The sequence below is a fragment of the Anguilla anguilla genome, chromosome 2 (genome assembly GCF_013347855.1).
Source record: "Anguilla anguilla isolate fAngAng1 chromosome 2, fAngAng1.pri, whole genome shotgun sequence".
Lineage (NCBI taxonomy): Eukaryota > Metazoa > Chordata > Actinopteri > Anguilliformes > Anguillidae > Anguilla > Anguilla anguilla.
Genome location: NC_049202.1, coordinates 67175663 through 67203334, shown reverse-complemented (window position 1 = coordinate 67203334; position 27672 = coordinate 67175663). Strand labels below are relative to the sequence as shown.

The 27672-nt window shown below is 46.0% G+C and overlaps 1 protein-coding gene across 17 annotated transcripts in view; it reads left to right on the top strand.

The window, feature by feature from the left end:
- Window positions 1-27347, top strand: part of LOC118220584 (nuclear factor 1 X-type) — a 170899-nt gene extending 143552 nt beyond the window's left edge. For 7 of the 17 annotated variants that reach the window (XM_035404498.1, XM_035404496.1, XM_035404495.1 and 4 more), the window contains 7 exons: window positions 1847-1921; window positions 4642-4680; window positions 7574-7702; window positions 11580-11755; window positions 14034-14181; window positions 16493-16584; window positions 21043-27347. In XM_035404498.1, coding sequence (XP_035260389.1) covers window positions 1847-1921; window positions 4642-4680; window positions 7574-7702; window positions 11580-11755; window positions 14034-14181; window positions 16493-16584; window positions 21043-21057 — 674 coding nt within the window. In that variant the 3' untranslated portion in view covers window positions 21058-27347. The remainder of the gene's footprint in view (window positions 1-1846; window positions 1922-4641; window positions 4681-7573; window positions 7703-11579; window positions 11756-14033; window positions 14182-16492; window positions 16585-21042) is intronic. The other 10 variants (XM_035404513.1, XM_035404503.1, XM_035404499.1 and 7 more) reach the window with 7 other exon arrangements.
- Window positions 27348-27672: the final 325 nt, after the last annotated feature.

Sequence of the window (27672 nt, the reverse complement as noted above, 5' to 3'; positions counted from 1 at the left end):
CAGATCACTGTTATATTTATTCTTGTCTCAGAATTCTTCTTTGGTCAAGTTAAACCATGAAAAAGTCAAGATGTTTATTAGTGGCTGGTTGATCACCATGGAGACATGAGATAAGGGTGTGTCATTAAAACTGCCAAGTGACGGATCCTATCACTTGTTCTAATTGCATTACTCACTTTAATTCTTGGAACCAAACGTCCTCATCATTACTTAGAAGAGGCCAGTACACCACAAGATACAGTATAATGCATTAGGATTTTTTTTCTGTGATGTGGATTATGTGCGTATTATATTTGGATTAATTTTGGAACAAAAATAATAAAGGAAGATAAAACGCTATATTTCCTGTAAAAAAGCAATATCAGTGCCCAAACTTAATTGCACAAACAGCTGGAAGGACAGCTGAGTTTCTTAAAAGGCTGGCTGTGCTGGATTATGGAGAGATGGTCTGTTTGCCAGAGAAGGGGCTTAGTGTTTCTCATATTTTGGAATGTCTATCCCACTATATTTTAGTGGTTAAGACAGTACAGATATGAATTTTATTTATTTAATGGAACATGCAGCATAACTATCAGTGTGTTACATTCAGCTTATGCAGATTCTGTTTTATTTGACGCAGTTGCAGTAGTCAGTTAACCATTCAACCACTAACACAGCATCTAATGTGTCCCCACTAAAATGAATAATCCAATATTCAGATTCTCCATCAGGTAGGTGGTGATCTCAATTCATATTTGAATTTGCAGCAGCTGTGTTCCCTGTCATTATCGTCATGTTTCCCGATCACCAGTTTCCATGGCAATGCTTTCAACACAAGGAAATGTCAGGTCAAAATCGAGTGTGGTTCAAAGTTGACCCACGATGAATTTCCTGAATAGGTCTCGTCATACGGCTTTCCTCCTGTAAAACAGATTTGTTTGGCTCCTGGTAACACGTTTAGCTGCACCCGCTTTCCTGAAATCTATGTATTGCGTAGATAGTGTTTAGTATCCTTCATTGCTTCTGTAATATGGGTACTAGTGGGCGAGCTAGGTGAATAGCACAAGCATTGTAGTAGCTGTAATAAATTAAAGAATGTATTACTTTATATGAAGATGAGCTGTTCGTTCAAACATATCAGGCTCATAGCAAAACTGTTCAGCTGTTCATAGCAAACTAACAAGTAAGGAAGCTTTATAATGAGCTATGATTCGAACAAAAAAACAAAAGAAATAGCAGGAATTTGCCAGAAGAGGTGGCTTTACATGCATACGTTTAGCAAGTTAGCTATTTTCATTTATAACGACACATTTAATTTAAATTGGATGGGCTTACTTTTACTTTTACTATAAAGGAGTAGTTCATATCCCATCCTGTCTGTAAGGATCATGCCAAAATTCAAGCTCAAAAACCTACACCAGTACCCTCCAGTACACTGACCCACACCTGTTTACCTTGAGTGAAAAGAACTGTCATGGAAACTGATGCCTGGGTAACACCACAGCCTCTGAAAGGCACCCACTCCCACACAGGTCTGTGTGTACTGAGCAAGCCCCCACCCAATGACACCTTGTAGTTCCCGGGAATGTGATCATGTGACCAATGGATTAGAGCTCTTGGGAACCACCTGTGAATGTCGCACAGTTCAGATCAGTGAATATGAATGAGATCTTTCACATAACAGTTTATCTCTTTTTGTATATCTGTAGCTAGATGTGTGTTCCTCATTGGTCCCTTTTTTTAAAAGTACCCATAATGCCAGTGATGTTACCCTCACCCCATCCTCAGATACCCCCCAACCCCCCCCCCCCCCACCCCCCTGTCTTTTCTCTCCCCCGTTGTTAACGATGCCCTTCTCCACTTTCAGTGCAGCACCATTTGGCGAATGTGCAGGAGAGGAAGATAAAACATGAAAATGATGGCGTGCAGTTTCCTTACCATGGTTAGAACACATTAAACTCATATATCTCAATCATAGCTGGCTTGAATTTTGTATCTACATTTTTATATATACCTCCAAGCTAGATCTGCTCCATCTGTTTATCTTCCGCTTGCTTCTGTGGTGTTGTGATGATTGGTGCCTGTTCCCACACGGACTGCTCTTTGCTGTTGGTTCTTGTTTGGTCTGGTTTGTTTTGTTAACCCAGTAGCTCACCTATGTTCCACTGTTCAATTTTACAGTACTGACAGATGCCTCGGTTGCACTGAATTACAACACAGTCCGTAACACATAATGCCACGTTCACTATTTTAGCAAAATTTAGAAAAGGCAGCTTGTAAAGCTGGTTGTGGATTATGAGAAGAAGGTTCGTGCCACAAGCCATAGCCATCTTTACAGAACAGCCATGTTCACCATTTTAACACTTTTAATTTAAATTTGATTTAGCATTTAATTTGGAAGAGGCAGTTTGTAGAGATGGCTGTGGCTGATGGTGTGAACGTCCGTCTTATTCCAGATCGGTGTTGTCACATCTCAGAGGGCTTAAGCACATTAATGCCGAGCGTGAAGGATGTCCTTCCTTTCCACTTCGTTCGGACGTGGGTGTCTATGTCCCAGCCCTTGCCAGTAAATGAGGCTGGTTCTGAGCGTAGTGTAGGTACTATATGTGTGTGCATATTCACATGAGTGTGCTATACGTTTACGTTAATGTATGTGATAACTTGAGCACATACTGTAGACCGACATTAGCCATGTAATTCTGGCAGAATGTCTCCCTGGAGGGCAGAGAACACCCCCCCTCCAGGTGGATCAGGTGCTGCTCCGTACCCTAATTTGAAAAAGTAATTTAGATAAGAAGTGTTAATCTCTGGCTGTTGTCCTCAGGTCTAATCGCTTGCTAATTGAAAGAAAATGTTGAATCCCCCACAGAAATCCAGGCCTTCTGGACTGTTGAACCTCCCCCCCCATACCCCCCCCCCCACGCCCCTCCCCCAAGTTATTTGGACAGTTAATATGAATCATTAAAATCCATCAACAAATATTTTTTTCATAAGGATAACTTTACAGTGGTTAGAGTTCCCTCATATTATCTCGTAATTACTAACAAAGCGCAAGTGTAACGTGGCACGATGTGGAGCGATGTGTTTCTAATTCGCCGCGCTTCGGTTAGTTCCGTAGAAGAAAAACATAGAAGGTTTTCGGGAGGCGCTCGCCTGGCATTTGAGAACGCGGGCTCGGTTCCTTCTGAACCGAAGGCACCGGATTCCTCGGGGAGCAGGGGGAGGAAAGTGTGACCCAGTTTAGCTAGCGTGTGAAATGGCAGAGGAACGGGAACGCGACTGTGATGTGAGGGTTCCCGCCAGCCGCAGCCGAAGCTCTGCGGAGGATCCCTGGCCGAATCAAAGGAGGCCAACGTAGGGGCGCGCGCATAAACAAACAAGACAAAAAAAAAAAGAACTCAGGTGCACCGTCTGTCCGTGCCTCTCATTCCTGGCTGCAAAACACACACACGCGCGCGCACACACACGCACACATGCGTACGCTCACACACACGCTCACATGCCTGGTGAGGAAAGCTTCGCTTCAGTCCCAGATGGTGTCTCCGTGTGTCTGTAGAACTGGGAGCTGCTGGGTTACAGAAGACATCTGTTCTGCTGGGAGGGGGGTGGGGGGTGGGCTGGGGGGGCTGGGGGGGGGGGCGGATATGTGCGGGTGGGGACTGGGGGGGGGGGGGGGGGCGAATCAAAGAGCCACAGTTTTTTCCAAATGATTTGAAAATGATTAAGAAACATGGGATCTGGGGGCGGGGCTGCTTGGTGCTTGGAGCTCGAGGGTGTGAAGGATTCAGTACCTGTGTGGTTTCTGTCTCTGAGAGTATGCCGGACCCCCAGAGATTTCACTGATCTGTAGTTTTAACAGCCAGCTGCTGGAAAATATTTACTTAAAAGTGCAAAAGTAAACATGTCTTCGCCCTAAATAATTCAGATGCGTGTATCAGATTTTAAAAAAAGTCAAAAAAAGGTTAAAATTTAACGTTTCCTGCAGCTGGCTACTAACTACTGATATTTTGTGTGTGTGTGTGTGTGTGTTTGTTTTTATGTACAGTATTGTTGTGCCTTTATTTATGGGTGTATTCATGCGTGTGTGCGTGTGTGTGTGTGTGTGTAGATGGATGTAGTCTTGTGATTGCCGGATGCTCATGTGGTGGCCTGCCTGTTAGTGTACCGAGACTAGAGATTCATGGGAGTATTTTCTCGGCTGCTAGTCGGCCAGGTGTTGCACTGGAAAACACATAGAGAAAGCATGTTCTCATTGCAAAGACACACACACACACACACACACTGGACGTGCTGAGTGAGTGCTGTCAGCTTTAAAACACGCAGGCCTCTCTCAGCATATGGATGCACTCAGAATGCTCCTGAGCATCGAGGCCCATGTTCAATATATTATTTTAATGTATAATACATCTGTCTGTCAGATTTATTCTCCACACTCATTTCGTACTTTGAAATGTGTTTATTTCAGAGTCCACCCTTTCATAAAAGATGTCCGTGTGACTCAAGTAGTAACTTTGTTTTCCGGCTTCCTCCTCCCCTCCCTTATCTCTGAGCAGCAGACGCTCATCCTCACGTTACCTCCTGTCCCCTCATCCATGTCCTCCTTTTTTTACCTCCTTTTATTACTGTACATCCTTAATTTGTTCTCTTTCACCCTCTCCCCAGAGCTCCACAGTGTATCAGATACAGGCTGGAGCACCAGGGGTAAAGCATATGCGTGCACACACACACATACACACACACACACACAGAGGCATGTATGTACACACATGCACACGCACACACACACACACACACACACACACACACACACCGTAGGCAAACAATAGCATTTTGTTTCTGTGGGTGTCCCTTGATGTACATTTGTTTGTGTGTGTTCATTTGAATGTGTATGTGTGCTTAAATGTGTGTGTGTGTGTGTGTGTGCCTGTGACTGCTTGTGTACTCTGTGAGTGTTCATTCTCTGACCAATGAGGGACGTGGGGACAGTCTGATTTGGGAGGAAGAGCTGGCTTGGCTGCTTCCACAGCTGCTGCTGTTGGCCGTCTCTGTAGTTCTGGAATCAGTGGGGCTTTTGCAGTTCATTCTGCCCACCACAGCATTCAAATTCTGCTGCTTTTCTCTCTCTCATTTGTGACCCCGTCTTAGCATTTGTGCCTACAGATAGCGCTAAGAGGATGATTGGGGTGAAATGCCTTTTAAGGTTTTCCAAAGTGCTAAAATGATTTTTTTATTAGTTTTCTCTCTCCTTTTTTCTTTTTTTTTTCTTTTTACAGTGCATTATACGTATGCGCATTAAGCCTCAGGTGCTCTTTTAAAAGGTTCATTTAAATAAAATTGCGTTTTCTCATATCCACTCCCACTTGCGGGAGATTTAACTCTTTTTTAAACAGTACGTTCGCACGCGCCCACGCGCTTTCTATATTGACGGATCCTCACACACGCCCGGCCGCAACCGTGCACAGCCTCTCTTTCCGCAGACAAATGGGATTTAATGCTGCCGCTGCGACACTCAGCCTACCGTCTCCAAAAAACACTGAACCCGGGAACGCGCAATTAGAAATCAACAACTGTTCTCCTCAAGGATTTCACGTTCGGCGAAACGTTACGTGCGGAGCGTTTATTTTAGACTACCCGAGCCTTCCTGTGTCGGCCCTACGTGTCTGCGTGGGGGTGTTTTTTGTTCCGCGCCGATTTCATGCGGTGCCTTTTTTTTTCGAATTCCTATTTCCTCTCATCTCGCCGCTTTTTTTTCAAAAAGAATGATGAAACCCTGTCCCTTAATCTTGAAAGGTGTGATCCTCTCAAGAATATGGCAGGCGCGCACCGCCGGAGAAAGCTAACCTCAACTCAGCATTTATAGAACAGGGGGAGACACTTTTTTGATATGGTGTTATAAATGAGCAGATTATTCCTTCGCTCTCACACTCCCGCGCTTCTTCTCACCTCTCCCACATGATTCCCGCTCTCCTCTCTCTCTTCCCCGCTCCTTGGCGGCAGACCGTCTGCTCGGAGCCCCGGCGGAACAGCTGGTGTGTCCATACTGTATCTGCTATTTCTGAATGGAGCGCCACCACAACCAGACTGTAGGCTGCGAGGCCCAGATTGGGACAAGGGATGGTGTAAATCTCCACTTTACACAGACATGCCTTTGTGTCTTAGATAGATAGATGTATGGATGGATGGATGGATGGATGACAAATAGATAGATAGATAGATAGATAGATAGGTAGGTAGGTAGGTATTCTGGCAATACAAGGCAGACGTCTTCATCTCAGTAAAGCTGATTTGTATGTCATCTTGTGAGAGAGGGAGGGACAGAGGGACCGACCGATAGAAAGAGGCTATAAAGCCATCTGTCAAGAGGATATGGTCTTTAATTAGCTTCTTTATGAAGTGTGTGTGCGATGGTAATGTCCTTTCTGCATTGCCTTAATGTAATGAGTGGCTCACTGTTGTGTGAAGAATGTTGGAGGAGGAGGATTCTTCTCATGGTGCAGTGTAGGGTTTGAGTGTATTCGGTCAGGCCAAGTCCCTACAGAACTGGCCCAGTTGAAGCACCTGAAGTCATTGGCTTAATCTGAGAATCTATAGAGTGCTTTTAGTTTCCGTTTTTTCTCTTTCTCACTCTCTGTTTATCTCTCTCTCTCTATCTGTCCCCCTTCTCTTGGGTTTGGTAGTTGGGCCTACAATACCTATTCCATCTATTTAAAAAGATTAGGAAGGAGACAAGATCGGAGATGGAGCTGGGCATCGTTGTAATCGCGGGATCTCGTGAAAGGCAACCTGAGCTCTTTGTGAGCTGCTTTGCTGATGGCCGTCAGTGTCAGGAATGTTGTACGCCATCGTTGAGGCTGGAGATGCTTAACCGCCCCGCTGGCCTCATGCAGCCTGATCCGTTTGCGTTTGCCATTAGTCTGTGGCTTTCAGCAGAACTTTTGTGTGGACCTGGGGGGGGGGGAGGACTGCGCACGACAGGCAATCAGACCACCAGACATAACCCGACAGTCCTTCAGCTGTGTCCCACCTGTGATGTGAGAGGGAGGTTGCGTGGGAGGGGATGGCGAGGAGAAGGACAATTAAAGACAGAAGGGAAGAAAGAATGAAGATGCAGAAGGTGGAGGAGGTGGACCATGACAAGGTTTCTCAACTCCACGGCCGCCCCGGTGGTTGTTTTCACATTCAGAATCCTCCAATCTGAACCCTTCCGTCTTTATTCAGCAGTCAAATGATACTGGAGATTTGGTGCAAAAGATCCTCCTGGACTGTACAGCCAAAGATGCAAAAAAAAAAAAAAAACAAACATGATGAGATGCTGATTGGATTACATTCAAATACCATCCGTTGGACCGGAGTTGAGAAACCCAGATCAAGACAAGAGAAAGAGAGAAGCAGAGAAAGATGTAGGCGAGAAAAATCATGAAGGAATGAAGGAATCCATTGATTTTTTTTTTTTAAATCACAAAATCATAATCAAATCAATTCAATTTTTAAAAAAATCTAATAAGTGCATTTTTTGAAAAAAAATCAGCCAATCAAAATCTTGTGAATTAAACCCACATCTTTGTTCTGCCATTTGTTGATCCATTTTTGCCAGGACTGTCCTCGCCTGGTTCTCTTAAGAAGCCGGGAAAGTTCGATTTCAGCGCCCTGTCGGCCCAGACGAGATCGCCCCGCATGGCGTTCACCCACCACCCGCTGCCAGTGCTGGCGGGCGTGAGACCAGGTGAGACCCGACGCGGAGGGGACAGGTGTGGGGGGGGTGGGGAGGAGGGGGGGGGGGCGCAGAGGGGACAAAAAAAAACAAAACAAAAAAAACGAAAAAAAAAAACGCAGGGCTCCTGGGTGTGTCCGAAATAATCGGATTAAAAACCCACTACCCCCCAACCTCACCCACCCCCCTCACACCTTTCGGATTCCAAACTGAAAGAGGAAATAAAAGGCTGGAGCTAAAACCCACACCAGATCCCACCCAGTGTTTTCACCCCCCCCCCCCCCCCCCCCATTCCTTTGTTTGCTCGAAATTAGTCGGCCTAGTTTGAGCGTTAGTTCCCCTGCGTCGTGAGATCCTCCTCCTCCTCCTCCTCCTCCTCCTCCTCCTTCTCCAGTCCTCCCAGTTACTCCTAGCTCTCCCACTGGCGCTGCTGCAGTGCGAACGGGAAGCGGGGCGCGGCCGTAACCCGGCAGAACAGCTCACAGCTGCTCTGCTCTCACCGCTCACCCAGAGGCTCTCCTGCCCGGCTAACTAGGGCTAGGCTGCTAGCAGGACGCAGCCGGATCAGGTCAAGTGTACACTGTTGGGTTGGCAGCCGTAGAATCCCACTTGCGGTCGGCCAGGCACGCGCAGGGCCTGCGCTAGGCGAAAAGCGTACGATCGTTAGCGGCTCAGACAGCGCCCGATAAGCCCTGTCTCCTGCGTTTAGCTAATGAATAATGTGCGGAGTGCATGGGGGGGGTGTTCAGACAGATTTTTCGCCCCGTGGTGCTGTGCGCGTTTGGCTGAGGTCCTGTTCAGCACTGTAAACAGCACTGGTGTTCAGGGTGCAGTCAGAGTGGCACAGATCCTCTTCACAGTGTTCACTATCTCTCTCTCTCTCTCTCTCTCTCATTTACTTTCTCCCCCTTGCTTTTCTCATTCACCACCCATTGTCTGTCTTCTATCACTGAGCACATTCTTGCGTTGGAGCCATTTGACAGTCACGCGTGCAGGATTAACTATTTCTGGCCCTCTTGCCTGCGACTGGAAGAGCAGGGGTGTAGGGATGCGGTGTGTGTGTGCGTGTGTGTGTGTGTGTGTGTGTGTGTGTCACCGTGGTGCCTGCGAAAACATTAAATACGTTTGAAAAGTTCCTCCTGATGCATTAAATGTCATTTAGAGCTACATACCCCCAATGTGTTTATGTGGCATGAGTACAGAGCTAGAGCCTGGTTGTCTGAAAAACTGGTCTGGCTATGCGAGCATGCACAGCCTGCGTACTGTTCCTTTAAGACCAACTGTCACTGATGTGGTAGACCATAGCAGGCAATCACGTAGCAGGCAATGCTGTCCTGACAGTTTTATTATGTTGCGATGTCTGCAGAGTTAGACGGTCCATCACTTTTTCCAAACTAGCAATCATTCTTTTTGAATGAACCACCCCCCCCCCCCCCCCCCCCAATCTTGGACTGAGAGCCAAAATGGAGTCACCCTCCTTAGGACTCTCGTACTCGAGCTCCCACAGAACCCTGGGCTTCTCGGGAAATATGCGTCCCATCTGTCATAAACCAATCAAGTGAACGTGCCTGGCTTTCCAGCTCCTGCTCTGTGAATTGCAACATTTTTGTTTTTTGGCTGAAGTGACTCCTTTAGACCAACTGGAAGGCATCATTCACAGAGACTGTGCTGCAGTGTGATGCGTTCACCCTCTGCAGCGCACAAAGGTTCTGTATGTAGAGATCAGCTTGATCTCCTGGCCTACATTATCAGTGATACTGGCTCGTTTGATTCATTTGGTGCATATGTTGGCTTAGATTTCATGCTAGTGTCATCCGTGGGCACTGAAGTTCTGGTCAGCAGTTAAAACGTAATGTACATTTTGCCTTGGGGTTGTAGAGTAGATTTGAAGTTGGTCCTTACCAAGTTACTGTTCTTCTATTGTAATGATGAGTCCTTCTTGTACTCGAGCTTGGATGTAGTTATTTATTGTGTACTTGTACGTGGTGTACTTTGGGGTGGGTGGATTTGAGGGTTTTATGATAAAAATAAACGCCTTCAGTTTATTTCAACTCATGATTTTCAACTCATGAGTGTGTATCATATTCCCAAAGGCATGTTATTATTCATTTAACAAGATGACATGCCTTATGCCGGCAGACATGGTTTTGGGCTGGAATAGATTAGTCCCATGCCAAACTGCCCCCAGAGCAGGTCTCTGAATTTTATGACCTGCAGTAAATAGTGTAAAAAATGGTTTATAGTTTCATGCGTCTGTGTGTGTGTGTGCGTGCGTTTTAGAGAGAGAGAGAGAGAGGATGAGAGAGTGTGTTTGTTTGTGGATGTGTGTATTCGGTCTCTGTGTATGTGTGCGCAGAGAGTATTAGTGAGCGTGTTTGTTTGTGTCTGTGTGCGTATGAGAGAGGGTTTGTGTGTGCAAAAGGGGGAGGGCACTGCCTGGCACCCCGGTGAGTTTGGCCCCGGCCCAGTTCCTAATGAGATTAAGGAGGGAGGGAGGGAGGGAGAGAGAGAGAGAGAGAGAGACAGAGAGAGAGAGAGAGAGGAAGAAAGAGAGAGGGAGAAAGAAAGAGAGAGATAGAAAGAGTGAGGGAGGCTGAAAGACAAGGAAGGTGGGAATAAGGGAAGGAGAGGGAGAAGGAGAGAACGTGTTTGGGAGGCGAGCGCTGGGTCTGAAATGCTGCCTGTCTGGGAAGGAGCGGAGCAGAGAGAAAGCCACCGACACACAGACTGAGCTGCAGGATCCATTACGCCCCACAAGTATGCAGAAAGGAAGTATGATCCGATGTGCCAGTCAATCCCAGCATTATGTGGGCATGCTGCACACTTGTGGTAGACGGGTCTGGTTTAGACCCCTGCTCTCTCTGCAGCGCACAACAGAATACGATGTCACAGAAGAAACACTCTCAGGCACACACACCTGTGCACGGGCAGACACGCATGCGTACACGTACACACCATAGCGCGCGCACACACGCACGTGCGTACACGTAGAGACACACACACAGATTTTACTCATCACAGAAAGCCCTCACAGCTCAGCTTGTTCGTTTGAGTGCCAGATTACTGGGGCGCCAGAGAATGGCGCCAGCCGTACAGCACACGGACAAAGATTCCGCACTTCCAATTTCAGCTAGCTGTCACTGACGTCTCTGTGTCCTTTTTTTTTTTTTTTTCTTTATTGTGGTGCTTATTTTCCTTTGCTGTGATGCAATGCTCTGATGTTCTGGAGGAGACACCGTAGCCATGAAAGATGCACAAAGATTGATTGTCACCCGGCACACAATGCAGTACTCAGTACTTCATGCCAGTGTTATTACGCGTGTCTTGTGTGTGTGTGCATGTGCACGCAGGTGTGTGTGAACATGCATGCGTGCGTGTGTGTGTGAGAGGGAGAGAGAGAGAGAGAGAGAGAGAAAAGAGAGAGGGAGAGAGAGAGAGAGAGGGAGAGAGAAAAAAGAGAGAGGGAGAGAGAGAGAGAGGGGGAGATATGTGTGTTCATGCAGAGGTTGCCTGATAGAGACACATACAGACGGGTGATTTATGTGCACAAATCAGAGCAGATGTTGCTAACAGCCCTTGATAACTCTCCTCATTTGTATACAGCGAGCGCCCTGTGCTTTAGACGCCCTTGAGAAATGTGAGACTTCCATTTTCATCCTAAATTGGGAAATGTTTGCAAAAAAAAAAAAAGTTGCCAGTCATCCGCCGTTCATCCCGTAGGCCACGGGGCCCTGTTTTACGGGGCGCGGCGATGTGAGCGTCTGTCGCGCTGTCTCGTGTCATGCATCCTCGTGGCTGCAGAGGTCGCCGTGACATCACAGGGTTCTGCATCATTGGCTGTGGCGGTGCTGCGTGGCGGCGCCCCGCTAACTGTGTGCGTCTCTCCCAGGGAGCCCCCGTGCCTCGGCCTCCGCCCTGCCCTTCCCCTCCCCGTCCATCATCCAGCAGTCCAGCCCCTACTTCACCCACCCCACCATCCGCTACCACCACCATCCCGGACAGGACCCCCTGAAGGAGTTTGTGCAGTTCGTCTGCTCCGACGGCTCGGGACAGCCCAGCGCACAGGTAAGGGCAAGGGGAGGGGTTTTCACACAAAGCACGCATGCACACACACACACACACACGCACACACACACATACATACACATACACACACACACACACACACACACACACACACACACACACACACACACACACACACACACACACGCACACACACACACACACACGCATACACACACGCACACACACCCACACACACCATAACACACACACACACACGCCAAAACACACACACGCTCACACACAAACACACACACACACCTTAACACACACACACACGCACCGTAAAACACGCACACGCTCACACACACAAACACACACACACACCTTAACACACACACACACACACGCACCGTAAAACACGCACACACACACACACACACCATAACACACACACATACACACCATAACACATACACACGCCAAAACAAACACACGCTCACACACACACACACACACACACTATAACACACACACACACCATAACACACGTACACACACACACACACACACACCATAACACACACACACACCAAATCACACACACACACACACACACCTAAACACGCACACACATACAAACACACACACACCATAACACGCTCATGCAGCGTAACACACACACACACACACACAATAACACACATGCACACACACACACAAACATACACACACACCAAAACACACACACACACACACTGAAACATACACACACACAAACAATATACAGTGTGCAGACTCCAACACACAAACACACACACCCACACACACACACAGGCTTACAAAACCACTCACATGCCAACGCGGAACACACAAATGTGCACAACCAAAAATACTTTCATATTTCCACTGATATAGTTGGTGAACTCTTAGTGTAACTACAGCTTTCAATACATGATTTGCACTTAGTATTAAAGCAGCCTTTGGCTGTACCAGGAGTGCAGCTGGTGAAGGAGAAAGGCAGTGGATAAAAGTTAGGACCTGTTTAGATATATAGAGTATCAGTGACCCAGTGCCCCAATGGGTACTCCTGCCAGGTGTGGGAAGCTTGGTTGTAGATTAATGTTAGCCAGTTTGTGCAGACCGTAGCTTGTTTACCCACTGGGCCCAAAAAGCACAGACTTCATTTTGCAGCCAAGGCTTCACCGGCTTTCCGTGGGAGCCGGTACTGTGGTCGGACTCTTAGAATCCGAATGTTATTCAAGGGAGAATTCTTCAGCACTTGGGGAAGAGTGCAAGAGAAAGTGAGTGTGGGAACCACTGAGGTGTTGGGTACATGACATGTGATGCTCTCACAGATAGAAGCGCAGTACACTGGCAAAGACACGTCTTCACAGAGCTGCTACGTTTTGTGCTTCGGTTGTATTTGTTCTCTTCCGAGGTTTCTGTGTTCACAGTGCTGATAGTAATTCCAAAACAGTGTCCCCACACCTAACCTGTTGGAACGCGGGACTGAGACCAGTCCTGTCATGCCCCTCCCCGCCCCTACATCCCCTCCCCTTGTCTCTCTGTGACTCAAATAAGACCTCGTTCTTAAAATTGAGAATCCTCAGAGCTTGCACACGTCAGCCTTCGTCAGAGAGAGATATGGATGAGAGCCCGTGAAAACGCGTGCGACTTTCACAGATCGATGGAGAGTTTTCATCTGATTGGATTCTTCTTCTTGCTATTGAGGCTGACCTCTCAGATCAGGACTTTGGCCTGTTTTTTTTTTTTTTGTTGTTTGCTGGTTTAGTTAGCGTTTTGGCCGCCTTCCGCTCGCTTCTTACGTAATCGTTGGCGCCAACTCGCACAATCAATGACACAGTTCAACTTTATGTTCACTGTCCATGGTTTTTGCAGTTATGTTTCATTTCAGTCACATGCTTTGTTTTTCCCCCTCCCCCCCCCCCCAACCTTTTTTGTACACCAACAGTGCGCTCACCCTCGCACCCTTGTCCCTGCGAAACACACTAACCACTCTCACCATCTCTGCCCCCTTACTCCTCGTTTACTTCCCGTTTATCCCCCCCATTCACTCAGTTCACCGGTGTTTTTCTTTTTCTTTCTCTTTACACATCTCTGTTTGAAGTACGCCATTGTTTCCGTGCAGTGTTTTTCAGTTGAGTTTTATATATTTTTTTTCTTTCTTTTTTTCGAGAATCGGATCCGCGTGGCTTTTTAAATTTATTTATTTTTTCTTTCTTTCCGCGCGCGCTCTCAGACCGGCCCTGCCTGCCCTCCTCTTGCCGAGCGCGGGTTGTCACTGTCGCCCTGACCCTGTTTGTGTTGTCCGCAGCCAAACGGGAGCGGCCAGAGCAAAATGCCGGGCTCCTTCTTGCTGCCTCCACCTCCCCCAGTGGCCCGCCCAGTGCCCCTCCCCATGCCCGACTCTAAACCCTGCAGCACACCCCCTGACGGCGGACTCACCTCGCCCGCATCTCCGTGTAAGTGACGCCACAGACCAAAAAAAAAAACAAACAAACTAAAATAAAGAGCAAAAAAAGAAAGAAAAGAAACTGAACCAAACTGGAAAACCCCATTAGTGATCCAGCCATTCAATCCTCCCCTCCAACCCCACACCACCACCACTCCACCTACTGTGAACCAGACCAAACCCTCACTCCCAGAAACCCCAGCACTCTCTCGGGGTTACTAGTTATACAGGGACAGGTTTTATGCCCCCACCCCCACCCCCTCCCCATATCCCAGAGCACCTTGCTGAGGTTCCATTCCCATAGACAGCCATTCCGTAAGGACTTCCGTGCCCATGACAGCATTTCGGGAAGCGAGCTCGCTCCCCTCCCCATCCCCATCTCTGGGCTCACGAGGGGGCATAGTTTCATTCTGATTTTTTTTTCTTTTTCGTTTGTTCCCTATCATGGAAAAAAACAAACTGATTAATAACACAAGAAAAGCAGCGTACTGCTGCCGCTCTCTTTGAAATTGAAACATAGCAGGCAAATGAGTCCAAAGTGGGAATGCGTCTGTGTCAGAGGCAGTACAGTCCCATCCCCCCAACCCCCCCTTTTTATTTTCTTTAGCTGTTTTTGTTATTCTTAATTTGTGGTTTTGAAAGGAACAAATTTAGGGCAGTTGGCGTGGACTCCAAAACCTCATGCCCCACTTACCCACAATCCCCCTGCCACTTCCACACAAATCTGACAAAAAAAAAAAAAAACAAAACAAAAAAAACAGGAAAAATATTCATCAGAAACGCGATCACATCTCTAAACATGTTGATTAGTTGAATTTAGGGCAGGCATTTGATGAGCTGAGATCAGCTGCGATCAGCATAGCCAAACGCTGGGGTGTGCTTGCCTGCGCGTTCAGTAAATGGGCGTTTCCGCTGTTGGGGTGAGTCGGGCGATGGGAAAGGCAGCCGTTTCTCTCACCCGCCACGAGAGGGGCACTGGATGGAGCACTTGTGTCCTTTTCTGTCTTTTGTCGCTATTCTTTAAATCTTTTTTTTTTTTTGATATTCTGTTCTTTGTCGTTATCTGTTGCTTGCTTTTTATTTTACCCCCTTCTCACCAAACAAATGGTTTTTTTTCATCTTTAAATTATTTTATTAATATTATTATAGTCAGTGGAATGTGTTTCCATTTTCTTTTACTGCCACTGCCCTTCCCTGCCACTGACCTGCAAAGATATATTTGCTGTCACAAACACACACACACACACACACACACACACACTGACACACACACAGGCACGCACACACGCACAGACACGCACATGCACACACACGCCCGCACACACACACACACACAAACAGACACGCGCACACACACACGCACAAACACGCATACACACGCGGCACACACACACGGACACACACACACACACCCACACGCAGACACACACGGACACACACGCGCACTCACACGCGCAAACATACACCCACGCGCTCTCACACCACACACCATTTCCCATTTCCCTCAACCCAACCCCCAACTCACCCCTCATTCAATCTAGGGTATGCATACAGACAGTCTCTCAAACGGACAGTCTCTCAAATCTGCTATCGGAGTCCAGCGAACACAACTGCCCTAAGTTTGCACTTCCTGCAGCGCCTGGCTCTCCCTGGGGCCGGCGGGACGGAGTGAACACGCTCCTGCGCTCCCACAGAGCGTCGTTTCCCGACACCCTCGTCCCGGTACACACTGTACCGTCCCATGGTGCAACACCGCACGTAGCTAGCCCTGATACAGCAGTAATGCTTTTGCATTCGAACCCACTGGCAGGCAGGAGGGGGGCATGGACAGGTAGGACCTGTAAACCCCATAGCCCCCCCCCCCCTTCCCATTCTCAGTTTGGCCTGGGCTCTGGGGTGTGCACATAACCCTAGTTCTGCATTAGGCATGTAGTCCCTGCCCCCCCCCTGCTGGAGATAACAGTCATTGATCATTGATAACAATCAGCTGATAAGGGTGATGTGAGGAATGATAATAGCAACACAACTGTAGTCATTTCCAATAAGAAATGGCATATTCTGATACTGATAGTGACGCAAATCCCAGTGGCAACAATGTAGCGTGTTTGCCTTGAGTTGCACTGGTAATGTGCCGGATAGCTTGACTGACAGCTTTGTGTCTGTGTGTTTGTGTGTATGTACGAATGTGTGTGTATGTCTGTGTGTGTGTATGTGTGTGCGTGCATGTGTGCGTGTGTGTGTTTCTGTGTGTGTGTGCGCGTGTGTGTGTGTGTGCGTGCGTGCATGGGTATGCATGCGTGTCTGTGTGTGTGTGTCTGTAGCATACTCCTCGCCAGGCTCCACAGCTCCCAACAGGTTTGTCAGCATCGGATCACGGGACAACAACTTTCTGAACATCCCCCAGCAGACGCAGGTAGGCCTCCTACCTGACCTCTCAAACATGGCCTCCCCCTGCTGCTAACACTGTGCCTGTGAAGCTTCTGTAGGCCTCCTACCTGACCTCTCAAACATGGCCTCCCCCTGCTGCTAACACTGTGCCTGTGAAGCTTCTGTAGGCCTCCTACCTGACCTCTCAAACATGGCCTCCCCCTGCTGCTAACACTGTGCCTGTGAAGCTTCTGTAGGCCTCCTACCTGACCTCTCAAACATGGCCTCCCCCTGCTGCTAACACTGTGCCTGTGAAGCTTCTGTAGGCCTCCTACCTGACCTCTCAAACATGGCCTCCCCCTGCTGCTAACACTGTGCCAGTAAAGCTTCCGTGCAGCACCAGTCATTTTCCCCACCGCTTCCTCCCGTACTCTGCTCTCTCTCTTCTCTCTGTTCGCCTCAGTACTTTTCTCCACTTACTCTCCTCTTTCATTATTCACTCCTCTCTTCTCTCCGTCCTCTCTTTGTCTCCTCTCCTTCAGCTCTCTCTTCTCCTATTATCCCGCCTCTGTTCCTCTCTTCCAATCAATCAATCAAATTTTATTTATATAGCGTATCACACAGCAATTGTCACAATACGCTTCACAGACAACCCTGGCCTCGACCCCCACAGGAGCAAGCCTAAAGCAACAGTGGCTGAATCAGTCATTCTGTTCCATATTCTAGCAGAAGTGGCAGAATGATTTTGACTTTTAACTGTCTGAGAAACAGACAGGAAAGCTTTGTGTAGAGAAGGGGTGGGTAGGTAAGGGCATATCTGTTTTTGGATTTCCTGCCAAATATTTATTTAATATCAGTTTAATGCCCAGTCATACCCAGTTTCAGTTGCACTTCTTGATAAGGTAGGCTGAAGACCTAGATGTGTTTACCTGTATGAAATCTTTTACTCTGGTCTAAATGATCATTTGGCAGGTACGGCTAATTAGCTAATTAAGCAAGGGTAATTGGTGGAACTGAAAATCTGCATACACAGGAGCCCTCCAGGAATGGAGCTGCCCACCTCTGGTGTGCAGTGAACTTAAAATTCTGGCACATTTAGACACCCCAGATTCGGAGCACTGTTAGGGTTTGGGTGGGTAAGGATGGGATTTTAAATCCTGTGGCAATATTTAAAAATTTCCCTTGTAATTTGCAGAAGCAAAAAATAATACAAATAATTCCATATTCCGAATGGAGATACAGTCTCAAATATGCACCTGGCACATAATCTTTGCACCATTGTTGGAGATCACCTGCTGGGGGTGTGACATAGCCTGTATGACAGGTCCCACATCCAATGGGCACTACCTCCCAATGGGCAGTGTAAATCTAGCTGAATGCGTTCAAAGCAGGATGGTTAGCTTTAGAGGATAGAAGGTCCAGAGACTAGGGCTGTGTGGGGAGGGCTGCAGAGGGTGAGCCTGTGACCCCTACTGTTTGCTGCCCTTGATTTAGTGCGTTGGGGGAAGTGATTAAGCTCGATTAAATTAATACTTTATGGTCTGTTTTACTGTGTGGAAAGCGTCGGGTTGATCTTTTTCTTTGGTGTGGCATGGGCAAGCCAAACCAGAAGTTTGCGTGACCTGTAAAATCATAATTCTGACTGGTGAGGTCACACGTTGACAGTTGACAGAGTTTTAATTGTCTCTGCATGCATTTGGCCAGAATTTGCATATTATGTCAGCAGTTTCCATGTTTGGTATGTAGTCCAAATGAGTCACAAGGTAACGACAGTAATTGTTTAAAATTTTGCATCAAATATTTTTACCTCAATTTGATCTGGTTTAACCACATTACCAATGCAATTTTGTTGGTGCTGTGAAAAAGTAAGCAATTCATTTTAAATAATATTGCACAAATCGTTTTTTTTAAATGAGATTCCAGAAGTCAAGTATTCTTCTTCTATTTTTCTCTCTTCACTTCTCTCCCTCTCAGCCTCTCTCTTTACTCATGGCCCCCATCTCTCTCTGTCTCTCTCTGTTTCTTTCTGTGTCTATTTCTCTCTGTCTCCCTGTGTGTGTGTGTGTCTGTCTGTGTCTGTCTGTCTGTCTGTGTCTATATGCATGCACGTGTGTGTGTGTGTATGTCTGAGTCTGTATGTGTGTGTGTGTGTACATGTGTGTGTATGTGTGTGTGTGTGCGTCTGTGTGTGTGTGTGTGTGTGTGTGTGCGTCTGTGTGTGTGTGTGTGTGTGTGTGTGCGTCTGTGTGTGTGTGTGTGTGTGTGTGTGCGTACGTGTGTGTGTGTGTGTGTGTGCATTTGGCACCCCTCCTCTACTAGGCTGTGCACTTGTGTGTGTGTGTGTGTGTGTGTGCGTCTGTGTGTGTGTGTGTGTGTGTGTGTGTGTGCGTCTGCGTGTGTGTGTGCGTGTGTGTGTGTGTGTATTTGGCACCCCTCCTCTACTAGGCTGTGCACTTGTGGAGTTGATTTGGGAGCATTGTGCCCCAGCTCTGCATTGTCTTCTCCCTCCTCCGTTACTGACTGCACTTTCCTCATTACGATCAACCACACTGCCTGGAGCCAGCTCAGCTCCACCACACATGGAACCAATCTGAATTCCTTCTCTCTCTCTCTCTCTCTCTCTCTCCTTCTCCCTCTCCCTCTCTCTCTCTCTCTCTCTCTCTCCTTCTCCCTCTCCCTCTCTCTCTCTCTCTCTCTCTCTCTCTCCCCCTCCCTCCCTCCCTCCCTCGCTTTCACTACAGCCGGGCCACAGATGTATCCGACACTCAGGGGGTGACACACAGCCATGCCAACTCGCATGCACCCCCCCCCCACCCCCCACCCCCCTTCTAACAAATCTGTCATCTTGCAAACCCCAAACGTGGCCACAGAGCTACTCTAATACACAATGTAAACTGCAGCCCACCCTCTTAAAATATTTCCCCGCTGAAAATCCCTGGAGATAACAACACCATTCCGCTTATACACCGCCCCCAAGAAAACACCCTTACACCATGCTCGTTAAAGTGCCATGCTTTACGCCCAACACGCTTTAATGTTGCTTGAAAAGCACACACAAAAAAAAACTCTATATCCAGCAAATGTAACAAGTGTTGACAGCGATGACCTCTTCAGCTTCATGTTCCGTCGAGACACTTATTAATTAAAGCCTGTGGAAAGGTACTGGGTCTTTAAATGACCCACACTCCTCACCACACAGACTAGCTGTGAGAGCCAGCGAGGGTTTTGCTACTGGAACAGGCATTCTGCCGAGAGGGAGCGATGAACGCTGTGCAGAGGGGCCCTCTGGTGTCCGGACACTGGTACTGCAGCAGTGAGGGAAAGACAATTAGGGAAGGAGGGAGAGTGAAAGAGTAGTTTAAGCTGTGCGCTCCTCGGAGAAGTCACGTCCCAACTGTCTGGTTGCCCACAGCAACCAGACATGATGTCATAGCCAGTTGAACTTGAACTTGGAGTGGGGGGGTGTAAGAAGAGAGGGTGGTCACTACTGCCAAGGATTACTCTCTCTGGGGGAGAGAGAGAGAGAGAGAGAGAGAGAGAGAGAGAGAGCCAGAGCAAGAGAGAGCGCAAGAGAGGGAGAGAGGAAGTTTGGAAGAGAAGGAGGAGTTAACAGTCCAGTGACTGCTGGGATAGAGAAGGAGAAAGGGAGGGAGGGAGAGACAAACTTTTTTTGTGACCTACAAGAGTCGAACTAAACAAAGACTATTTCTCCAGAGTTGCAGGGTTTCCAGGACTTGACTTCTAGAATGTTCATTTGTGCCAGTTTAGAGAGGATTGTAGCAGAGTTCTCTTTGCTTTTCATTCTGAGTTTGTCCCGAACTGGACACAACTCGAGAGACGGGCACACACTGTCTTTTCGCTCAGTGAAACAAAACTCAAAGAACTGAGTTTGAAAATCCTAAAACATTTTTATGACCTTAAGTTTAGTTGTTGTCTTTGCGTTTTTAGCTTGTTAGCTTTCATGATTGCATCATTTCAAGTTTGCAAACTTTTTTAAAATGACAAAGACACTGGTTTTAATAGATAAAAAGAAGAGCGATTGACATCAAGTTGATTGACATGTTCAAATTTTTTCCAAGGACAAAATGGGCCAAGTCTGTTGTGCGCACTGCATACCAGCCCTGATACAGGAACGCCCTCTCCTGGAAAAATGAGAAACTGTTTGAATGAATTGAATTTTAGCATGAATTAATGACAATACATATGACCAGTTTAGCAGAATTAATTAAGAATATTTTATTTGTATTTTTTATTCAAACCAATGCATACTTGGGTAACTCAGTACCTTGTTGTAGGGTAAAGTACATATTACACTACACACTGTTCATATCAGTCCATTTTTTCATTGAGGTTATTTTTTACTACTTCGGGAAAACTTTATTTCCCAAATACAATGCGTTATCATATCTGGACTATTCTACATTTTATTTCCGGTGTACTAAAATCTCAATTGTAATAGATTGATTAAGTTGTTTTGTTTTCTTCTTCTTTTTTTGTTCTACAGTCTTGGTTCCTCTGACAAGACCTGCGTGAAGCAAACAACAAAAATTCTGTATTGAAAATCTAAAGATAAATTAAATAAACCGCTCTCCAGCCCTTCTAACACCGATGAAAAACAGAAAATACCTGCATGATTTTAACAGGAAAATAATCTCAGCTCCATGAACAAAGCAAAAAAAAAACCCAGAGGAAAAAAACATTTTAGCAGAAAATTTTAATTCAGAAGAGGAAGAGGAAGATGAGGAGTCATCTTGGAGAGCAGCAAAAGCAACCGGAAAATCACCCAGTTCTTTTTCCTTTTAATATTGAGGCACAAAGGCTGAAGAATCACGAAAACCTGCATGTGCAACAGATTTTAAAAATATGGTTAAAAAAAAAAAAAATAAACTATGAATCTAGATTTTAAAAGAACCTTGAATTGAGAAAATCTAATAAGTTTTCGCACAGTCAGTATTTGGGCATGGCCGTTCTGGCTGTTGAGAATCGTCCCTCCACATAATCCACCGTCCAACTGCAAGTCCTGACGTGATTGGTTGGAGAGAATGAACAGTACATTATATTTCGCTGCAGTCAGGAAGTTACTTACAAACCCCATTTTAATCAGCCAATCACAGTGGCACAATTCAGTGTTCAGACACCTGCACTAATTGACAGATCTCTGCTTATCCGTCAAACAATAATTGGCTGAATTCACAACGAGTGACTGCAGAAGCATCGCCAACAAAACAAGAATTTGCTGCGTCCACATCCACAACCCGCCACGACAAATCACGTTAACACTAATCGTGTGCAATTACATCCCGACTCAAATGCACTATTGGAACAAATGAGGGATAGAAGCAATTTTGCACATCAGTGGGGGGAAAAAGCAATGATGTTAAAAGAGCAAAACTAATTAAACAAAGCTTTTCTGCAGCGACGTGCCTCCGTAGCAACATTCACTCCAACCAATCAGCCGAGCCGTGGCCAGACAGGTCTGGCGCCTCCCCCCCTACCCCCCCCCCCCCCCCCCCCCCCTCTGGGTGAGCACAGCAGGCACACAGTCACAGAAACAGCAGGTGAGGCACTGCGCAGATACCCAAGACTCAGGGCTGCCCTGCCAAGACCACCGCACGCACCACACGCGCCACACACCACCCCCGGGCCCTCTGCCGCACCGTGGAGTACACACCTCCGAAAGAACATCTAAATACACACACACACACGTGCACACACACCCACACACGCACATACACGCACACGCGCACACGCACATACACGCAGGCACGCACACGCGCACGTCAGAACACTACCCTAAGCCTTGCATTGCACTCAGGCCTTCTCTCCCTCCACCAGAGCTGGTCTTTTAGGAGTCAGCAGCACTGGAAGGCAGTGCGTGTGGTGAGAGCAGCCCAGCGTTCGCTGTTCCTCGTGTGGCGTTGCGCCGTTGAGCGGGGCTGTTGCGCGGCTACGGTCAGCAGCACATTCTATCTCCCAACCTTACACAGCGAGCAGGACGTGCGCGAGCGAGCCAGCAGCTGTAGCTGAGCGTGGTTCTCTCCTGCTGTCCAAAAGCCAAACTGGAACACGGGGTAACAAACAGCAACGTATCAGCCGCTACATAATACAGGTTCTCTTTTCATTTGTCCTGATTGGGTTTTCTGTTCATTCTTTTTCTTCTGATCTCAATGCTGGATTAAGGTTTTAGTTTATTGTTTTGCTTGTTTTATTGGGTTTCATTCATGTATTTTTTTTTTTCTTCTCTTCACTGTGGTTTTATTGTATTTCTTCTTCTTTTTTTGTTTTAATTTGCAGGACAATACCGTACTCTAAACTCATTTTAGAAATCCATGTTTTCGTTTTTTTTTTTGCAGTAGATCCGCTCAGACTCCTCCCATATGCTCTTAGGAGCGCCTCTCGCAACTCTCGGATTGGTTTGGGGGGCCGGGGGACACGGGGATGACTGCTCTGGCAGCCAATCGCACCTGTGAGACGGGTGGGGCCTGTGGCAGCATGACTGGGGGTCTTGGATGGCAGCTCTCCGGGGCTGCGTGCTATAGAACACAAAGGGAGGAAGGGGCAGGATGTCCAAATCTCCGCTCTGACAAAGCCCCCCCCCCTCTGCCCCTCCTCCCCAGTAACGTTTACACTTAATGTTTACATTCCCAGAAGCCCACGTTCCAAGAACTGGATGAAACTGTGGAACAAAAGCCTGTTTTTGATTTTTATTTTAATTTTTTTTCTCCCCCATTTCATCGGGACAAAGAGGGAGATCTCTGAGTTGAATCATAGTTTATTTTTTTTGGGGTGGGTGGGGGGGTGTCTGATGCTGCCCCAGGCCACACAGCGATTGGCTTCCATTGCGGTGCGTTCCCTGCGGCCCCCGACCCAAGCCCTGCCCCCCCCCCCCCATCGCCGTGCTTTCAGAGAGGTGGCACCAAACTGCCCTCTCTTCCTCTTCCCCATCACCACAACTCACCCACGAAGCAGACAGCAATCTCTCACAAACACATCCACCTCCAGCTCAGCCCAGCATTGATTCGCCTTCCTAACAGTACGCAAACCACACACAGGTCACGACATCATCCAGCATAGTTTAACTCAGACACAAAAAACACACCGCGGTCACAGCAGGAAAAGCACACACACACACACGCACACGCGCGTGCACACACATCAAACCCCTGGATCACAATAAAGGGAAGCCTTGACATGTTTATTTTTTTCGGTTCTCCAAACTGCCTTTTTTCATTGATTTGAGATTTGTTGTTAGTGTGAGAGAAATTTTGAATGCTTATCTCATGAAAGGCAAAATAATCAAACCACTGACCTCACAAAATAACTGGACTGCCAAGCTGTGGGTTTCATTGCAGGGAAACAATGTTGCCAGTGAGCAGCTTTCTCCTCAGCATCATAGAAAATTAGTTCCACTGCATAAGGATTATATTGACAATGGTGATTTCTTTTTTAATCTATGGAAGTGCCTCTGTATTCCCTTTATGCAATTTGTTAACATGAATTCAGGTTCTTTTTCACACATAAGCTATAGAGAATGGTAAAATGTTATGTCTCAGAATCACTGGTTAAACCGGTGACCAATCACTAAAGGAGATTGCAAACATCTTTATATATACATATATATAATATACATATATATTTATGAACATATACTCTTTTCTTTTGCTATATAAGCTCTATGGCAGTCTAGTTATTTTTTGAAGCCTGGCTTTGTCAGTCAGTGACAGCATCTCTCAATATCTGTTCAAATGTACCAGTACTGACCCACTGATACACATATACACAACCTCCAGAAAAAGCAAGAAAATTCCATGGCAAGTTAAAAAAAACAAACATTTCTTTTAAAAATTGAGGGTAGAATTGAAGAAAAAGAGTAAAACAGCCTACTTTGTTTTGTTTTTTCTTTTTTTTTTTTGGATGGAAAGTATTATTATTGAAAAATAATGTATGTCGATTGAGCCATGTGCAATGCATTGGGTAGATAATTGTGTTTGTCTGTTAGAGATTTTTAAGAAAGTTAAAAGAAAAGAGAGAAAAAAAAATATTTTTGTTTCAAGTCCACAAGCTCTGGGACTCTAAATACGAGAGCGGAGAAAAAAAAGAATCCCAGTCTTTGTAAGTTTGGGGGAAAATTTTTTGAATTTTTGTTTTGTTTTGTTTCACTTTTTAATGTTTTATTTGTAATAATTTGTTTTTAAAATGTGGGAGGGCTGAAGGAACAATTTTACAAAACATCAAGAAATTATATATTGCTAGACGAAACTGGTGCTTTTTATGACATAAAGTACATTCAAACTCTATTATACATAAATAATAAACAAAAATAAGCGTTATCATAAAGCACATTTTAGGAAAAGAGCATTATTCTTCTTCTATTCCTCTTTTTGTATTTACTAAGGGGGGAGGGGTTCATTTACTTCTAGGTTGTGACAAAAGGCATTTTTCCTCAACCTTTACCCAACTTAGAGCGAGGTCAGGAGAGCTTGCAGATTCAGCGCTATAATCCCCCAGAGCCACGCAATAGAACAGAGGAGGCTGTTTCAATAGCAAGCTAAACGTAGCCTCCGGTGGCATGAGTGAACAGTCCCAGAGTTCAGTGGGTCAAGTGTCTCTGTGACGAAAGCCAGGTCAGCATAACCCATGTGTCACGCTGCAGTGTTTGAAGATCTGAGCTGTACCCAGCCCATCAGTCATCGTGACCAGAATTGCCCTCCACATTTCACTTATCATATGTTCACAAGAACACTGCCAGTCCATCACTTTTTTTTTTTTTTTTTTTTTTTTTTTTTTTTTTAACATTTGAAGTGGTACCCACAATGAAAATAACCCACGTTCATGCTGAGACACAGACAAGAGCTTCCCTGATTAGGAAGATGCATCAAAAATTTTTATCCTGTTCTAAATGTGCCAGCAAAGCAGAGAAAACTGATCTAAAGTCCACATGCTTGGAGAGATGGGAGATGTGAAACGTGAACTGATTTTTGGTAGATTTTGTAGACTCCCATCTCAGTGCAAGCATTGGCAACAAGCAAAAAAAAAAAGAGAGAGATATTGAATTTCACATTTGGGAATTAAAAGCCCAAAAAAATGATAATCATGTATTTTTAAAAAAATGGAACCTTCCCTTCTCTCTCAGCCTTTGAGTGTAAATGAAAACTGAAAATAAAGTTGTGTTTTGTGATGTAGTGTAGATTCTGAGCATTTAAAGGTTGTCCCTTAAAAGTGCCTTTTGTTCACAGACTCCATCTTGTAATCCAGAGCGCCCTTCTAAAAAAAAACCAGTCCCCTCCTTCTTACTGTCCTATATCCTCTTCTAGCTTTTCAAAGCCGTATATATAGTACTAAAGGAAATTGGTGTGATTTAGTTCTTTTTATTGTTAAATGAAAAAAAAAAAAGCAAAAAAAATATATATCTGTCCTTCCTTTCTTGCTTTCTTTCTTTCCTTCCTTCTGGCTTTCCTCCTCTCTTGGACACTGGAGTAGTCTGTAGCTGTGTGTCTGTCTCTGTTTCTCCCCTTCTCTGAGTGGAGGGGGTTTTTAAAAAAATGGCAAAAACTTTGTCTGAGCAGAATGCAGTTAGCTCACATGTTATTCTTGTCTGTGCGCTTCACAATGTATACCATACCAATCTCTTCAGCTTCTCCATTGAACAGCTAAAGTACGTGAACAAGTTACACCAGTGGGCTCTTGGGGGTGGCATGGGGAGGGTGTGTGAGGGTGGGGGGGTTTCTGTGTTCTGGGTGGGGGGGGGGGGGGGTTGAGGACATATTGTCTGCTTTCAGGGGACAAAATAACATACAGTGATACTCCTCTGGTGGGGAGGGAGTGGCGGTGAAGGGGCTGCTGGGATAGGAGAGGACAGTTTGTCATTTCATTTTTTTTTTTTTGTTTTTTTTTTTGCTGGTATGTTTTTTGATCTTCAATTTGTTTTAAATTTGTTCAAATTGTTTTTGATCTTCGTTTTGCTTTAACAATTTCTTTTGTTCTTGTTGTAATATACTTTTCATTAGCAAGATGTCAAGATGAGAATGGGATGCTAAAAAAATGCATGGCACCTTTTTAGTGGTTGTAGGGAAACATCTCAAAAATTTATCAAATAAATGAAACCACTCTAAGCACCTTATGACAGACTGTCCAAATGCATGGCTGGGTGAAAGCTCAAACCAGTACAGTCCTGTACAAGGGCCTTTTTAATGCCAGCCCCCACATTACTATTTGAAACAAAAACCCTTCTGCAAGAATCAAACTGTCCTATCCGCTCTAACCACTTGCAGACTTGATCTGTTTAGTTAAATCTGGCACTCCAATCATTCTACTGGCAAAAGAACAGCTATAATGCTCCATCTAAACATTTCCTGAGCGGTTACACGGGGTGGGTTTACTCTATTCTGATTTATTCTGAGAAGCCAGCAGCAGTATTAGCCACGAGAGGTGATTGGCTGCAGTGACCGAGCCTGGGCGGAGCGTTGACCTCTCCTGCTGTGTGGGGGGTTTGGAAATGGCCCATTTGACGGTGAGCAGCCCTGTCCTAGCTTTGTGCCAGATGTCCATTTTTTTATTTTATTTTTTTTCCCCATTCGTTTCATATTTTTTATTTAGCATGTAGCACCGTTTAGCGACGCACAGACAGATCCTCAGCTGGCCCCGCCCCCTCTCTGCCTACAGAGTAGAGTCCATGTCTCAGAAAGCACGCCCCCAGGGCTCAAGGTGAAATGCATGTGTTAATTACAGTTTCTTTTCCATAATAATAAAAACAGTTTGAAAAGAGCAGCACTTTTAACTGATTAAATAAAAGGATGTTCTTGACTGTAATGCCGTGCTGTCTGGTGTCTTTATTTAGTCCCTTTGATGTTGGGTGTGTATTTTTCTTCGAGATCAAAGACTTGAGAGAGGAAATTTGTGTGTTGCTTCCTGAGATAAGCTAAGGGTCAGCTCTTCAGTAGAAACTGAATGCACTTCATACGTCAAGAAAATTATTTTTCTATTTGTATTACGCCTCGGTGGGGCATGTGTCCCTTACGTATACTACAAGGACCATAGACTCTTTATGAACATGACCTCTGACCTCATGTAACACACAAATTCTCTAATGAAACTTCATACAGCCGCACAACAAAGCACCAGTTACTTGGATATT